Source organism: Ursus maritimus, unplaced genomic scaffold, assembly GCF_017311325.1.
Source record: "Ursus maritimus isolate PB19 unplaced genomic scaffold, ASM1731132v1 scaffold_8, whole genome shotgun sequence".
NCBI classification, from domain to species: domain Eukaryota; kingdom Metazoa; phylum Chordata; class Mammalia; order Carnivora; family Ursidae; genus Ursus; species Ursus maritimus.
In genome coordinates this window covers 25,446,984-25,465,183 of record NW_024426996.1, presented here as the reverse complement: position 1 = coordinate 25,465,183, position 18,200 = coordinate 25,446,984, and the positions used below count along the sequence as shown (strand labels likewise).

Genomic DNA, 18,200 nt, shown 5'->3' with positions numbered 1-18,200 from the left:
CTCAGAGAACAGGATCATGTGACACAGTGCGTGGTGGAGGACATGTCAGAAGGGGCCTTCAGGAGGACTGACATATTCCGCTGAAAGCACAAGCATGGGAGGGAGCCAGCCATGTGAAGAGTCAAGGAGAGAGTCCCAAGCAAGAGATGCATTGCCCTGAATACAAGACTAAGCTTGGCATGTTCGGAGGAGACAAAGAAGGGAAGAGTGGTTAAAGATGAGGGTCTAAGGGACCTCCAGGCCAGATCCCATTGGACCTTAGAGCCCTCTCATGGTAAGGAGTCCGTAACAGGAACCCTGGAGGCGTCAAGCAGGAGGATGCCTCACACTGTGAAGGGCCGTGCTGGCTGTGCCGGCTGCCGGGGGCAGTGGCTATGGGGACAGGGGATGGAAGCAGACCTCCCCATGAGGAGGCCGCCGCAGCTCCCCAGGCAAGAGATAATGGTGGCTTGGCCTGGATGGGGCGGCGGGCTTGGCTTCTGGAGGGGGAGCCAGCTGGACTTGCTGCGGGGCTGGGTGTGGAGAAGAGGGAGTGGAGCACCTGGCTTGGTAGGTAGCTTATACGGCGATCTTGCTTCTCATTCTCCCATGTGTTAAACTTTCATTTCAGGTTTTTCGAATCCAAGCCTCATAGACTTTTCAAACCAGCTGACGAGTAAACACAAGTGTGCCACGCGACTCTGGTCTTTATTGCAGCGGACACGGGCTGCCTGTAAAATAACATCCTTTGTGTACGAACAGCTGGAGGCTTCTGTGGTTGTTGAGGGTGGCTACCTGTCTCCTCAGGCCGAGGCCGGTTCCCTCCAGATGGGGGAATGAGCTGTCTATGCTGTTAATTCATCAGCAGCCTCTTGGACCCCTGGGGTTGTTACCAGAGTGTCTGAAACGCAGCAGGTGGTCGGTGGTCCTCGGGGCCACGTCCCTGAGCAGAAGCTAAAGACAGGAGCTCTCCTGGTACACAGGCTCTTGCCTCACTCTTCTGTGACACTGCCATGACTCTCACCACTGAGTCTCCTTCCGTTTGAAACAATATCTATTAAGTGACTCCCTTGTTTCTCTTCCGGGCATTCGCCACACACTCCACGCTCTACACAGAGCATGGAGAACATACCGTAGCATCTGCTCTGCCTGCCATACTTTCAAGACGTGCCTTCCCCTGTGTCCTGTCCCTCGCCCACACTAGGTACCTTTCACTGGCTGGAACGCTGAGCTCCCTCCGGCCCTAAGGATTTCAGGCACTCTCCCCACGTCAGGAATGCTCTCCCGCTCACTCCCGTAAACTTGTGAGCCCCCTCCTCGTTCAGATCTCAGGGAACATGCCCTGCCTAGGCTAGGTCCGTATTCCCTAAAGGGTCCCCCTTTCCTTCTGCACACTTAGCTCAGTTTGTTATCAGGCCTTTAGACCTGTGGTTCTCAAAGAGTGATTCCCAGACCAGTAGCTCCTACACCAGCTGGGAACTTAGATGTGGGAATGCTCTCTCCAACCCAGGTCTACTGAGTCACAGTCTGGGAATGGAGCCCTGCAATCTTCCGTGTCACAAGCCCTCCAGGTGATTCTGGTGAAGGCTCAAATTGGAGATCCACCGGTACCTTCAGGCGGCTCTTGTCTGTTTTTGCTCAAAATTCCATACTCGTCTTTAGTACAACTTCTGACTCATGGTATGTTCTCAGTAATTGTTTCAGGAAGAAAACATAGACAATTAAAGCCTAACATATTTTTAGAGAAGAAAAAAAATCTTTCACCAGTGTCACCAGTTGACATAGCCAGAAATTCAAGTAAATTCCATGGGTTAATATATTTCCCATCTCTGAGTTTTGATTTTATCAAATATTTTTGTGTATCTTTGACGGATAGATGATGTTTTTTAGCTGATCAAAGTGATAAAATAGATAGATGTGGAATAAGTAAATTTTATTGAGAATACCAGTCATATTGGTGTGCTTCATAACTGTCAATGCTCCTTGAAAAATATCTGATATAAAGAAAGCTTAATAAATGACCTTTTTCTCGAGAAGTATCTGGGGGGACATTATTGACCATTTTTTGACATAGTAACTAACATGATAGCCAATTTTCATAATGAAAATTCCTGTTGTTTTCATTATGTCTTCAAACCTAATAATGGAAATGTTAAAATAAATGTTTAAAAACAATCCTCACATAGAAAAAAAGTTCTCATGTTTAAAGGAGATGGTCCCAAACATGTCTCGAACTTTTTATCCCTGATTTATTTTAATATCCTGACTCCTTAAAAAAAAAAATGTCAGGGAGGGTTCCCTTATCCTTTGTTAAAGACAGTCCAGCAGCCTTCAGGAGAGCGGTGCCCTCTTCCTAAGCCTACCTGCAGAGCACGCTGGGGCACGCAACGTTTGCTCCGTTCCTCCGAGCGAGAGAAGACCCTGGCCATGGAAACTGGGCCAACATTGCCCTCTGGCTCTACTGGCCAGGTAGAAGCAGCCTCTGGAACACTGGCTCTTTGTGCTGAATTTGTGCTCAGAGGTGCAGGTGGCTGATTCTTTTGTTTCAGCAAACGGTGGCTGGCCAACATGCTTGGAAAAAGACACGGTTTGGAATAATGCACTTTGGGCTAAACTTTATTACATCATGCTAATTAAAGTTATTTACTGAGGACGGGAGTGCTCACATGCCTCATGGGTTGCTGCTGGAAGAGCTGCAGGCTGGGAGGGTCGGTATTAGGTTCCCAAGTAGGAGAAAAAGTTACCATTCTGAGAATGAAATCCGATCTGCATTCTCAACCGGATTTGAAGTCCCCGGTTGGCATTTACTCTCTTTTAAAGTGCCCTGATTTCAGCCTAGGACCTGAAATGAAAGTACTTTGAAAGCAACTGGATGGAACCATGTTTTTAAACCCAGCTCACTTAGAATATTTACCATGTGTCGCACCAGAGCAGAGATGGCCCCAGGCAATGAAAAAGCAACTGGAAACTTAGTCATCTGAGCGTGAAGCTGACTTCGGCCAACACCCTTTACCCAGGGAAATTTCTAAACTCTGGGAATTCTCATTCAGCAGTAAGACAGAAATGTTACATTGCTGCTATGCTATTAATAGTACGACCGCTTATTTCATCGATCGTATGTAGCTCTCATGAAATTTGCTGAAGCCAAAATTTTCGTTCAGCATATTCTATTTTCCTACTAATTTCCATTATTTTCATGTATTTCTGTGCAAAGAAATAAAAATCCCTTCATAAGTTTGTGATTTCTTTCTTTTTTTTTTAATAAAGATTTTATTTATTTGACAGAGAGAGAGAGAGAGAGAGAGAGAGACAGCCAGCGAGAGAGAGAACACAGACAGGGGGAGTGGGAGAGGAAGAAGCAGGCTCCCAGCGGAGGAACTGATGTGGGCATCGATCCCAGGACTCTGGGATCACGCCCTGAGCTGAAGGCAGATGTTTAATGACTGAGCCACCCAGGCGCCCCAAGTTCGTGCTTTCTGTCTTGCTCACCTAGTGTGGAGAGGGAGCTAAGTGACCGACTCCTTGTGCAGCGAGTGAATGAGTGGAAGTGTTCAGCAGATTTGTGACATGTTGGATGTCACAGGGGGTCAGTGGTATCCTTATCATTTCTACAACTGTTGTTTTTACAGATTTCCAGGCGTTTTGTTTTAATCTCAGGTGGTCAGAAGTTCTCAAACGTTAATCCTTTCCTCCTCTGAGCAGCGGTTCTTAGACTTGAGTGTGCATCAGAATGACCTGATTAATCTTCTCGTGGAGCCTGGGATCTGCATCGTTAACAAATTGTCTGATTGGGGGGTGGGGGCAGCCCATGGACCACATTTGGAGAAATGCTATCTTCAAGTCTGGGGTTTGTATAAATGTTACAGTATTTTATTTTACCATCTGGAGCTCCAATTAATACGTGGATACTGAAAGGAGCTGAAAGGGGCTGTGGGTTACAGAAGGTAAATGATCAGTCCTCAATTTGGTCAATTCAAAATATGACACAAAATAAGGGTCCCTAGAATCTCAGACCCCCCCCCCCAATGTGGTTTCATTGTCTCTTTTGTCAAAACAGAAGAATCTGACCTTTTTCTTTAATCTCCACTACTGCCCCCTTGGCCTAAGGCACCATCACCTCAACCCTGAAGTATCAGCTCCTTCATAATTTCTCTGCTTCCAATCCTGTCCCCCCTCTTCAGCCTGCTCCTAACATGACAGCCAGACTGACCCGGTCACTCTTGTGCTCAGTATCCCTCAATGGCTTCTCCTGTCATAAGTGGGCAAGCTGGAGTCTCACAATGGTCTGTGGTGAGATCCTGCATGCTCTGGCCCATGATGTCAAGAACGTCAGCTTCTGCTGTCCTTCCTGCTTCGTTTGCCCACCTGGTTTCCTCCATTCTTAGAGGCAGGCACCTGCCTCAGGGCTGTGACCCCATTGTCCCCTTTGCTCCCAGCCAGCTACCTGCACATCCTACTGGCTCACCTCCTCCTGGCTCTTCTTCTAATGCTACCTCCCCGCTGAGGCCTTCCTTGGCCACCCGGGAGGACATCATGACTCCCTGCTGTCCACTCCTAGCACCCATTACTCCTTTCTGCTTTATTTTTATCCTTCACGCCTTTCGGCGTTGAATTATATATATTCTTACTCATTTATTTACACAATCACTGTATCCCCCTTGTAGGAGGCAACCCCATGAGGCTAAGGGTTTTGTTGGGCTCATTGCTGAATGCTCAGGGTCCAGAAGAACCTGCGTGCACAGGGAGCAGTTAACAAGTCCTTGAGGAATGAATAGATGAATCCACTGTCTTCTACTTCACATCTTCTTCCCACCGCTTATATGTCATGTGTGCCCTTTTTGGACCCTAGTTGTTCTCTCTGCTTAACTGTGGCCCAATCCAGCATCAATTACATCCATTTCCCTCTACCATTTGTTTGGCTTTGTTCCTTTTCTCGGTGAAATGTGGGTCCTGTTCCAGGACCCCTCGGTTTCTTTTTTCTTACTATGTTGTCTTTCTCCTCATCTGCTTCAGCTCCAGCTCAGCCAGTTCGGTCCTCAGCTTTACTCTTAGAGCTTTCAAGTCCCTGCTCTGTTGTTCCCCAACCAATATAAGATGCTATTTGCTGTGTGCAAGAAAACAACTGTGAATGTCTGTATGTTGTGTAAGCTAACATCAAGGGGACACAGAGAAAATGAAGTGTGTCCTGAGGATTAAGGCAGGGAGAGAAGAGGACAGGAAAACCTGTTTGGGGCCCCCGGACTAATTCTTTGGATATATCATTTATGAGGAGCCTTAGATCCTTTACTTGCGGCTTTTCCTGAGAATTCTGCGAACTACAAAAATAGAAATTTAGCATTTAGTGAAATTAGACCACTATTTAGGACATATGAGTGATTGTTCCATGAAAAGTTATGGGTTAGCAGTCTTTAGGACCATATTTATTCAAATTCCTATTAAATGTCTCCACTGTTGATTCTTATTATCGATCTTTGGGTCATATATCACACTCAGAATGACACGGTGCTGGGGCAGGATCCACAAATGACTGCAGAGCACAGCGCACATAATACAGGCATGTAATTACCCGGTAATGAACATCCTCTCATTGACGAAGATCCACGAAGAGTGCTGGTGAGCCATCATAGTCCTTGCTTCCCCTTTTCTGAGGTCATCTGAGGATACCCTAAGACATCAGAATAATATTAATGGTCTATTCCTATGATGCATTCAGAAATGAGTTTCTGACTTAAATTAAATGCTTTGTCATGTCCCTAGTGTGTAAAAGTATTTCAGGCAAATTTTTAAGTAGTGTTTCATACACAGCCATGAGGGTTGGGTTGGGGAGGGAAGAAAACGGAAGGATTTTTTTTCCATGTGCCATGGATCTTATACTCTGTATGCCACTTTACAGATGTTACTTTATTTAATCCTCAGACCATCCCAGTAAGGTGTGGGTATTCTTACCTGTATTTCAGACTAGTAGTGGGACAGATTATTCGAAGCAAAGTCTGAATGTCTTTAAGACCTCTACTCTTTTTCTTTTCACCAACGTTGTTTTTGCATTTCAGAAAGGTTATACAGATTAAAATCTTTGATTTCCTATCAGTTGGTCTGTTCTAAGATTCTTTTCAAAGGCTTTTTCTATATCTAAGGGAATTAATATTGAGGATAATCGAGATGCCCTCCAAAATGTTCGATGGTAAGAAACTAAGCTCAGAGTTCAGAGTCGTAACTACAACTTGCTTTGAGTGAGTTTCCAAATGGCAGCCTCTAAACCTCCTCTTCATAATTGTTCACAAAGTGACTTGTTTGAGAACAAGTAATAATGTGTTCTTTTCTCTGCTCTTGCCCCCGTTGCCCCCATATAAGTTTTCAGGTATTTAGGTGTTTTCCTCTGTTTTTCTTACTCAATATGTGCTTTTGAGAAAAATCCATTTTATCTCTTATGATATATTTCCCATTAAAAATTGAAAATTATATTCTTCATGTAATTAGGGAAAATAGTAAAAGAAGAGGAACATATAATTTAATTATAACAATCTCTAAAGAAAAATGGGCAGAAAGAGGGCATATGAAAAAATACTAGATGAACCAGAAATATATAACTTGACATACGGTCTTCCCCTTGGTAATGAATTTGAGAGGCTGACAGCTATGCAATGAAGAGATGCGGAGAGAGAAAGGCAGACAGGATAGAGTGATATTTCTAAGAAAGTACGATACAAACCACAATGCTGGCCCATGATAAATGCAAAAGATTTGCAAATTTGTAAGTGAAACCCTGGATCAAAATCGTACCGAAAATCACTTGCCAGTTGGTGGCCGTATTACTTCCGGTAATGAATGTACCCAATATGGCTAAAGTTGGCATAACTCCTGTTAGAAATCCTATTTCTGAATTTTTAGTATTTGATTTGTGATACGCTCTAAGGATTTTTTTTTTCATTTTTCAATTTATCCACAGCTCTGATACTACTGGGTTTTAGTGATGCAGAAGTTATCTTCCTGTCCTATCTTTCTATAAATGCAAAGATGTGCTGGGGATGTTTGAAAGTGCTGTTTCTTGGTGCATAGCTTACTTTCTATTTAGAAGTATAAAAAGGGGGGGGGGGAAGAAACGGCATAAGGAACTTTGCCTGGCTGGAATAATATATCTGAAGCTGGTTTTATATTTTACAGTAAAATTTCTGGAAATTTATGGCAAAAATTTTAGATATCTTGCTGTTATCATATCTTTAAAGAAAATTTCCAGGGACTTGTGAAAAAATTTTTCAGTCAGTTTTAAACTTCTGCCTCCTTAGCAGCTCAGTGTTACTTTCTTTAAGAAGATATTAAATTCCCAAAGGCTTCTGCAATCCCAAACAAAAAGACGTTTTATAATCATGGAAATGTTTTTGGCAACGTGGGAATACAAGATCGCTAAAGTAGAGAAGAAATCCTGGGGCAATGTTTGGAGATGTGCAGAAAAGAGGAAAATGTACTATGTAAACTGAAAAACTCTAGAATCACTGTCCCAAGGCAAGGAAGGATTGGCCAATTTGCTAAGTCTGTTTTTGCAGTATTTCTAGAACGAGTTCTCCTACATGATTCTGTGCAAGGGAAGACATTTCTTCTATTACATCCACTCAACCCAAATTGGCTGAACCCTGCCCCAGTCCTGCAAACACAATTTTAAGTTTCCAGGCGGCTAAAATCAAGCTCTGACTCGCAAGTGTTGATTAAGTGTGACGTAACATCCTTCAAGTCTCCTTCAGGCTCTGGAAACCGTGGTCAGACATGAATAATATCCTCCTTTATGTCTTCATCTAAATGGCATTAGGGTGTGACCAGAGATTTTAAGTATAATATTTTCTAGTCATTCCATTTTGCTGAAATTGAATATTTAATTATTATTGCTTCAAGCCTATAGAACCACAGGGGATATAGCCCAGATAAAAAGTTAGGCTAGAGGGAAAAATTCAATTTTATATTTAAAAAAATAGAGAGAGGGACTTCCTCCTTTTACTTCCAAATCAGTTTGGTTTGATTGGAGTAAGGTGTTTAGAAGGCATTTCAAGTCCTCTTTCTCCAGGAGAATAGCAATCCCCCCACCCGTTGCCCAAAGGAAGGAAAAAGGAAGAAAACATGGAAGCTATTTTCACAAAACCACTGATGCATATCCTTACAGCACGATATTTGCAATTATAAAATCTACTTGAAAGCTGTGAGCACATCTGACCCGGCAGATTGTAATAGTCTCTAAGCTGAGTGCTTGACTAATTTCCCTTTATGCTTTTAGCATTCCGACCATCACATCGTCTTCTCATACCTTCCTAGAATCTCATTCTTAGCAAATACAGTCAAAGTCTCCCTGCCTACATTCAGGTTTTCTGCAATTCCACCAACACCTACTTTTCCAACCTGAAAATTGCAGCTTTTCTCAAATACCAGGCCTACTAGTCTAATGGATCTCAAACCACTGAGTCTCTTCTCACCAGTTAGTTACCTCACACGAGAGGGCCCTGTCAACAGAGGCTGAGCTCTAGATTTCTGCTTCTTCCTCATCTCTGCTCAAGTGGGACCTTATCAAGTCTGCCCATAGCCTATTATCTACACCTGGTGTGCAGCCATCTTCTGCTTTCCACCTTGTATTGCTCTTGATTCATACCTCACTTCTTTTTCTACTCCTATCTTCTTGCTCGAAGACGGGTGGTCCTCTAGTTGGGCATATATCCTCTTTGATATCTCATATTGGAAGGGGTCTCACCGAGAATGCATGCTGGAAGGGACGGAAGCTTAGCCAACCAGGCAGATTAACTCTGTGTAGGTTGGAAGTTCCATGGGTATTTTAGGCTGCCTTGGGACAAAAACGTAGCATGTTCCATGAGTCCAACCAATGCCAGTTACTCATTCATAGGATTCGGTCTGAGCTGTTTGGTTCTACAGCCTTTGCTCTTCCTTCTGAAACCTGAGTTTTGCCCCTAGACATTGTCATTCTAATCACCCACCAAAAAGGTTATTGTTGTCCCCTCCTGAGAATCTCCCAGTGGTGACCTCATTGTCCTTCTCCTGGATCCCAATTATTTACCATCTATCTTTTTAATTTGCCCCTCCTTGCACCTCCCCTCCCACATTCCAGTGGCCTATATCTTGCCAAATGGTTCATTTTCTCTCCTCATTTTCCTGGCCTCTTAGCAGCCTTTGACAAGACTGATTGTTTCCTGCTTTTGAAACCCTTTCTTTTCTTGAGGCTTTTGAGACAAAGCAGTAACCACAACAACCTTGCCTTGTTTTTTTGTTTTGTTTTGTTTTGTTTTTGCTGTTTCACAGGTCTCAACATTTTAGTTTCCTCTCTGGAATCCTCTGTACAATCGTAGAATGCTGGCTCGTTCTACTAGTCCGTCCTCAGCCATGTCCTCTTCTGTGTTTGCACTTTCTGCTAGGTAATTGAATCTGTCTCTAAGCCAACCACTCAGCTGAGCTCCAGCCTCGTGTCACTGTCTACACAGTCTCTACTTGGACGTCTAGCAGGCATCTCCCTATCCATCAACATGGTCAAGACAGGGCCACAGACTTTCTTCTGTCTCCAGAATTCCCTCCTCCACAATTCTTTCCCATCTACTCAAGTAGACACCATAACTAAGACTCAGTTTCATTTTTTTCCTCTTTCATTATAATCAGATTCCAATCCAAAAGTAAATTCTACTGATTGTACCTCCAATATATACCTGAACCTCAAAAGCTTCTATTTCCAATGTTCCTGCCCTGAGCCAAACCATCGTCTTCCTCCTCGATTTCTGCATTGCCTCATGACAATTTCCCAGCATCCACACCATGACTAGTACTCTACTGTCCACACAGCATCTACGGTGATGATTTTAAAGACTGACAGACGTCATCATCCCATGATTAAAAACTTGCTACGATTTCCAAGAATGAACTAGAATAAAATATAGCCTCCTTAAGATGACCCACAAAATCCTACCAATCTCTTGAGTATTCATTCCCTTATTTTCCCCATTGATTATATTTCATCTATGTTGGACTTTTTTGCTGGTTTTCACTCACTCCTTAAGCTCATTCCCATTTTAGGGATTTATACTTGCTGCTCCTCTTACTTGGATCACCCTGCCCTTAGCCTTTCACGTCTGTTTCCCGTCATGCTGCTCTCAGGCCAAGTATCTATTCTCTCAGAGGCTTTCCTTTAGCAAGTCTGTTAGCCACATGATTCCCATTGAGGTACGTAACAGAGTCTGAAAGGATCTTATCTATTCACATGTATGTCCTCCCCAAGCACAAAATGAACTTGTTTGGATCAGGGCTTTTTATTTACCTGTGTTCATCCAGCTCTTAGAATTTTGCCTGGAACATGGAAGGAATTAATATTTTTTGAGTGGTTGACTAAATGTAAGGTTGCAGATGTGGCCTGAAGGATTCACTGTTAGTCATAAAATTTCCTTGACTTCATAGTTGACATGATAGTTTTGCTGAGAATCGAAGTTGGGTATATATGAAACTGAAGAATCACCAGTGGAAGGTTCTCACAATCACAAGTGACACTGGCAGTGACGGGCTGAAGAACCATTGCAAGAGCTTCCTGGTTAGCTCCCTATTTGTATTTATAAGAAAATAGCTCAGGTATCATCAAAGATCCTAAGCCATTGCTGTGGAACTATATTGTCAAACCTGTGAGCTCTGCTGAAGCAAGTCAGAAGATTTCAGGTGTGATTAAAGGATTTCAGAAGCCCTTACATTATTCTCTGACCTTAGGAAGGAAGACAGTTAAATGGAATTTATGGAAGAAAATAAAAAGGGGATAAAATTCTTGTTCATTGGCAATATATGCTAACTGAATAGGAAATAATATTGACCATACAAAGAGTCCAAATATCTGAAAGGTAAAAGTGTAATTTGGTCAAGGTCTCATTTTATTATTGATTGCCAAGGTGAGAAATAGATCTGTGAATTCAAACAGTTTCTCCTCTCACATTAGCCATGATTCATAGCAATTTAAAACCTGGTAAGACCTTTTGAATATCTCCTAAATTATAGAGATCTGGTAGACCAAAGGGTCAGAGCTAGTTTCCTCAAAAGGCTTAAGAGAAGGACAACAGAGGTCATGATTAGCAGAGATGAGGATTTATGAAAAAAGGAAAAATGATAATTCTAGAAGCCTAGAGGTCTTATGTTGGACATTCACAATTAGTTTGGTAGAACATAATAAACTATGGCTTGAGAGGAATGTAGTTGTTACAAATCCATGTATTTAACTGGAAGGGTGAATCATACAAGCTCTCTGGTCCTGAGGCCAGAATTTATTGACTTAGACTGTGTATGAAATAAGATTATTATTCAATAAGTTTGGTTATTTACTTTTTCATTTTGTCCAGATAGAATGGAGCCCATGAGATAGGAAATTAGACAGGTCAGCAATCAAGTCCTGGAGAAATAAACAGTCCTGGAAGTACTACGTAGGCCTCGGTGGTTCAACAGGGAAGGGCAGAGACTAGGGAAGTAGACTCGGTCTAAGCAGGCAAACGAGATCAGGAGCCTGAGAAGGCAGGATCACACAGCATCAGCTCGCAGGCCACACTGAGACCTGAGCGCAGCAGAGAACATCGTGCTTGGCCTTCCCCTGCTCTGCATCTGGCCTAGACGGGGGCTTGCCTGGACTGGCCAGTTACCAGAAGGAGGCCAGAGGATTGGAGGTGAATCCCAGACCCAATGAACTTAAATGGGCCAGTCACTTACAGTACCTTCCTGCGCCCTATCATGGATTAAATGGTTACCTGTTTAAGAGAGAAAACTTGGTTCAAGAGAGGAAACTTGGTTCACTCCTTTCTGCAATCAACAAAGATTTCATGAGCTCCTTCTCTGGGCCTGCTCCTGGGCTAGCCCCAGAAATGTAACTTCTCTCTGTATCTGCAGCTCCTTATTCCTGGGGCCACTGGGTGCATGAGGTGTCAAAACAGTCATAATTTTACCATGAACTGGAAGAATACAGGTGCTAACATCTCAAGATTCCCTGGCCAAAGAGAATGTCTCCTGCTTTGGAAGTTTCACAGTGAAATATCTGCAGCTTTCTCATGACTCGCTGCTTTCTCTCTCTGACTATATTCTACTTTACTGAATTTAACTGTTCCTTTAGACAGGATTATTGCTTATTTCATTTTTGCCCCTCCTAGAGTGAGTATATATATATATATATATATGCAAGTATATAGGTAAAAACATTTATAAAAGAATGAATATATTTGATATATAAGGAGGTATACTAAAATATTACCCATAAAATTGTGAGCCATGAAATTATGAGTGATAATTATTTTCTTTTTGGTTTCATATGTTCTTTCTAAATCATACACAATGAGCATATCTTACATAACACACACCATAAAGGTTACTAAAAAAATAAAGACTGGAAAGTAACACATTGGAATAGCAAATGTGTATTTAAATTATGAAGTAAGATTATATTCAGGGCTGTACACATGGAGGGTTTTTTTAAATATTGTTTTGGCCTGAAGAAGCAATGGAAAGTTACAAATATATATTCAGCTCCAAAATAAGGATGTTTCCTCTAAGCTCTGACCAGGAGCCTTGAAGCTGAGAAGAGCAGATCTATATACAATTATATGACTTCAAGGAAATGAGAAAAAAAATCTATAATTCTATCCATTATCCAATTCTTAGTAAAACAGGAAAAGAATCCGGAGAAGGTGGTTTCTGGGAAACATCTGGCTCCACGTTTTTCTAAAGAATTGGCCTCTTTCACAAAGATGGTAAAAGTGGGAAGCTGGCATATAAAATCTACCACTTTATTAAGTGATATGTGTTGCAATTAGGAAATGCTTGTTTTGAGATGCAAATAAAAATGTCTTACAGTGCTTGACTTTAAGACAGGACTGAACAGGATATGGCTCGAACACCCAGACTGCTATGTGAACATGTCATTCCCATTAGTCCCAGTGGAACCCCATGTGAAATGTCACCATTAACTCTTCTAGCGCGTACTGACAGGGCACTAGTAACGTGGCTGGATTCTCCCCAGAACGTCCTCAGGGGACGGGGCTGTAGCAGAAGCACGCGAGCTTTAAGCTACCTCAGGACTCAAGGCATCTTGCCACCGCTCAGTGTGGGAGGGAGCTGCTCAGTCTGCCAATGGCATCTTCTGGAACTGCTGGTGTGGTGCAGTGCAAGGAGTCTCTGCTTTCTCTAGCTTCCAAGAGGAAATTCTCAGCGTGGCTTCCCAGGGACTGTGAATCATTCTTCTTGTGCGCATGTCGGCTGCAGAGTGAGCACTTTCTGCTCTTGAGCCCCATTTACTAGGCTCTGGGATGATGACGGAGGATTGGTCCTTCAGTCATCTCGGCGACTAAGATTACATGGTCATCACTTAAAAAGGAGACACCCTCACATTCAACTACTGAAAGCAGTAGCATTAGTCCACTACTTGAAATGAGGTTATGAAGTGGTGAAATCACTGTATCTGGTAGCTTTGAAAGACACAGATGGATTTCTGCAATGAAACCTAACCCCCTCTAATACTAGACTTCAGGGAAAATAGAGAATATTCAGAAGTTCTTTCTCAGAGGTTGTATTTTTGATTGACCTACATTTGAAAAATTTTTTAAAAATCCAAACTTTAAAAAAAATTTTAATTCCAGTATAGTTAATATATGGTATAATATTAGTTTCAGGTATACGATATAGTGATTGAACATTTCCCTACAACACCCCACGCTCATCACAGCAAGAGCGCTCCTTAATCCCTATCACCTAGTTAACCCATCCCCCACCCACTTCCCCTCTGGTAACCATCAGTTTGTTCTCTATAGGTAAGAGTCTGTTTCTTGGCTTGCCTCCCTCTTTCTCTCTTTTTATTCCTCCTTTGTTTGTTTTGTTGCTTAAATTCCGCACATGAGTGAAATCATATGGTATTTGTCTTTCTCTGACTTATTTTACTTAGCATAATACTCTCTAGCTCCATCCATGTCATTGCAAATGGCAAGATAAAAATCAAACTTTTATAGGAAGCCCATGTATCTCTAATAATCCTAAAATCCCTGTCTTCAATGAAACTGTACAAGTAAATTGATGGTTAGCATTAGATTTCTACTTCAATGAAAAATATAGGATGCTTCTTATCTTAGGAAGTTAAAACAAGTATCAAATATAAAACTTTGAATTACATGTTAAAAAACATGTTACATATGTGTTACACTATTTCCAATATAATTTGGAAAATTAATTTTTTCTTAATCATTGCTGGTTCTCTCTCTCTCTCTCTCTGTCTCTCGATGGACCAAAATGTTTAATAGTTTATTATAAAATGTTATACATATTACAAATAGTAGAGAAATATATGTATGCTAAAATAGAGTTTAACACATTTATGTGGTTAGATAAATTAATCTCAAATTAATCTCAAATATGGTCAAGTAGATTTATCTCAGTTGGGGCTACTGTCTGTTGTGTAGACATACACCATTAAGAAATATTAAATAACTTGGTTTAAGAAGTTCCAACCATATCTAGTCAGCATAAAGGAATATTTTCTCTTTGAAAAACAATTAGTAACTACTGATACTATAATTTATTCTAATGGATTAGGTTATTTTATAAATTTTTAGCTATAAAGACTGAACACAATCAAACCCCATAGGACAATAACATAGTAAAGTTCAGTTTGGTTGGCTTTAGAATTCTATCCACAATTCTCTGGTCAATATCCAATTATAGGTACATTGGAGAATTTCACATCTGTAGTTTGAAACAAGAATCAATTAAAACAATGATGATATTAAGCTAGGATCAACTGCAAACCATTTAAATATATATTAATGAAATGAAAAGATAAAATGTTGTCAATGAAAATACTTTGCTGGTCACAACTTCTAAGTTTATCCTCCTCAAAGTTATCGACATTAATAAAACTAACAGCAACAATAACGAAAGTGCCCTTTAAATAAAGTTTCATAAAGTAAGGTCACTTTCCTATAATTTAAGTTCAGAGATAAAGACCAACAAAACACAAGTATCGTTCTTGTATATTTCTTGTCCATAAACACAAATGAGAGTCTGTAACACTTCAACACAAAACAATATAAGATCATGGGCTACATGGCCTATTTTATCAAAGCTGTTCAAGGGCAATCTGTCTTATAAAACTAAATGTCATGTGTTTCACAACATGGGGTTGTGTGTCACTCTCTTACTACAAAATTATATTTTCTGGTTAGAAATAACAGGTTAATATGAATGTGACTTTTCCAAAGTAAAAGTAATTGAGTAAAAATTTTGCATTTGTCACTTTATGTACTCTGTTCGAAAAGTAGCAAGAAGCCAGATAATTTCACTGCCATTCATAGAGGTAATGTTTTGCCCACTTGCCATCTGCTCACATTCTAGACCTGCTTTCCGGAAAGCAGTCTACCTTTACCACCTTCACATGGTCTGGTGTCCGAAGATTACCTCACCCTCCTTGATCTGGCCCTTTTGGCGGAGCTGCTTATTTCTTAATGCTAACTGGAGGTACCACTTATAGAACGCTTGCTAAGTGTTTAATTCCCATCAAAGCCCCATTGGCATATCTTATTATGCCAACTGAGGCTTGCTTAGGTCAAGTAACTTGCTAAAGGACACACTAGTAAGTGGCAAAGCCGGGATTTGAACTTAACGACTCTCCTGCTTCAAGACTGGTATCCTTAACTCACAAACTCCCATTTAATTATTCATAGTCATTCATTGTTTGGTGAAGTCTTAAATTATATCAGAAATCCTTTCAATTTTTAGGGGGATATGTCTCTGTAGCTTTGTGGAAATAAATAAAAGTTTAGCATACCCCTCGCTTAAAAGACCTTTCAAGTCCGCTGATCCAGGAGAAAGGGGGATGTCAGGCAGGAGCCAGCATCTTGGTGAGGGTCAGTGCAATTTCAGATAAAGCGGTTATTGAGCTACTTCGCTTGAGGACAGGGAGAAGGGCTTCGGTGGCCACACTTACCTCCACGCCCCACCCTCTACCCCACAGGTTTACCTTGGTCGGGATAGGTATTCTGAAAACCATCAAAAGGCAAAGCGATGTCCCGGTTTCTGGCTGTTCTGATGCACGCACACATTCAGCTTGGCCGCCCATGAATTCTGCTTTCTAATAATTTGTCCTCAACCTGACCTCAGGGGGTGGGTTAATGGGGTTCTTTCCCCTACCCCCATTTTTCACCTGTTATTCACACTGTGGCCAGGAGAGAAGCCTTTGTACCTGAGTTGCTGAGCTGAACTTGCTCCGGAGAGTCTGTTCCCCCCTCTCAGTCATAGATTCACAGATTCCTACTGTCAGGAAAGGCAGGGCTCACTCACCTGTCGCGGAGGTCGGAGCCAAGTGCGGAGGAGGGGCGGCTCGAGGCTCTGCGCGCAGCCAGCTCGGGCTCTGCGCCTGGCAGGGCCCCTCGGCGCGATCACCAGCCCAAGGAGCTGTTAATTATTACCCCTATTCGCCAGAGCAGGGAAGTGTTAGAAACCTGAGCCACTCCCTGTGCCTCAGTGCATGTTGGGAGTGTTTACTTTCTTTCTTAGGAGCAGCTGATAGGAACACTCCTTTGCTCTCTGACACACATCTTGAGACGTGAATTGACATTACCCACTGAATTGGACGGTCTCTAAAACTGACCTCGACTCTATCCAGATGACGGATGAGTAGTCCATAAGAAATGACACCACCTAGGAATGAATGCCACTATTCACCTGTCTTTCTTGTAAAATGTGCTCTTTGAATTAGAAATGTCTTACTTTCTTTTCTTTGTCCTGCTGCAGCCTCCTTTCCCAGCCAGCGCCTTTCCCCCCAGACCACTGGTTCTCACACCTCAGGGCACCCCAGACCCACTGCGTAACTTGCTAAACCTGCATGTCCCTGGGTCTCAGCATCCGAGAGACTCTGATTCAGTAGGTGTGGGGTAGGCTACAGGCACCTGTAATTTTTTATAAGCTCCAAAAAAGAATCCGGTAGACATCAAAGTTTGAAAACTATTGTAATGAAGTACAAAAGAGGCATTAGATAACGACTGAGTTGAATTTGAGGACTTTGCTTTTCCTCAATACCTCCAGTTTCAAAAAGGGCCCCAAAGACTTAAAGACCCTCAAGTGACAGATGCTGTGAGAATACAAAGTGCTTTGGTTTGCATGCGCACACGCACACTCAGCACACACACACACACACACACTTTTTAGTATCATTGTTCATTTATCTGTTTCCCATGTAAAGCAACTATTGGTAATTTTTAAAAAGTAAGTTATTTGTACAAGCGTAAACCTTGGAGCCCTCAAAAGAAATTCAATATAATTTCAACAATGTGTACAGTAGGCAGAATTGATCTCTGGTGTCTTTTGAGTTCAATTGTCAAAGTCAATAGACTGATCATTATTATAAATTGGCAGGTTACCTGTTTGATAAATATGGTGTTTTAAGGATTCTGTATGCTCACGAGGTCAGACAGTTTATTTAACTTGGGCGTGAAGGTCAGGAGTGACCGGCTTTATCATGTTGGAAGGTTATTTTAATGAGCTGAGCATAATCAAGCCAATGGCTTATTAGACTGCCGTCAAAGTTTCTACCACCTCATATATGAGCATACACTGTAACTTGGGATTCCTTGTGGGTGTTCACTTGATTAGTTGGCGCCAGGACCCCCTGCTGTGTGGACTGACCTTTGAATGATGACTAACAGGACCTGCAGTGTCTGTGGCCTCCAGGTTCCAGAACTTCTTTGTCTGAGTTTAGCTTTGCCTCCACTGTCTCCACTCTGTGGGGATCATTTGCTTGTTATCAGTATCAGGGCAATTTTGTTTTGCATTTTTTATCACAAGCATCCTTGAAGCCTTTACTCTGACTTCCGCTGCCCAGTTAGTTACCTTTAGTAAAAAGCTCAGTGACTCCTTTTATTTTTGATGACTTACCCTTTTATAAATATATGATTTTTGTTTTGTAATATGAAAAAAGCATAATTATGCCTGTGCAATGTGGAAAGTTTGAAAAACACAGACATGCTGAAGAAAAATTCACCTACAATCCCAACCCTCAAGTCGAGTTACTATAAACAATTTGCTGAAATCCTTCATTGACATAGTTTCTCTACGGGTATTTACCATAATGCTCTTACCTTTGCATTGATGTTTTATGACTTGCTTTTAGCACGTAAAACGTATTATGAACACTCGACCATATGTCCGTTTTTTTTTCCTGCAATGTGATTTTAACTAGCCACACT

General features: G+C 41.7%; 1 protein-coding gene across 3 annotated transcripts in view; it reads right to left on the bottom strand.

Moving 5' to 3' along the window:
• The window catches only part of RASSF6 (Ras association domain family member 6), a 46,027-nt gene extending 29,598 nt beyond the window's left edge, over nt 1–16,429 (bottom strand). For all 3 annotated transcript variants that reach the window (XM_008693208.2, XM_040625453.1, XM_040625454.1), the window contains exons 1-2: nt 16,297–16,429; nt 5,546–5,644 (exon numbers count right to left, since the gene is read on the bottom strand). In XM_008693208.2, coding sequence (XP_008691430.1) covers nt 5,546–5,604 — 59 coding nt within the window. In that variant the 5' untranslated portion in view covers nt 5,605–5,644; nt 16,297–16,429. The remainder of the gene's footprint in view (nt 1–5,545; nt 5,645–16,296) is intronic.
• Between the last annotated feature and the right edge of the window lie 1,771 nt (nt 16,430–18,200).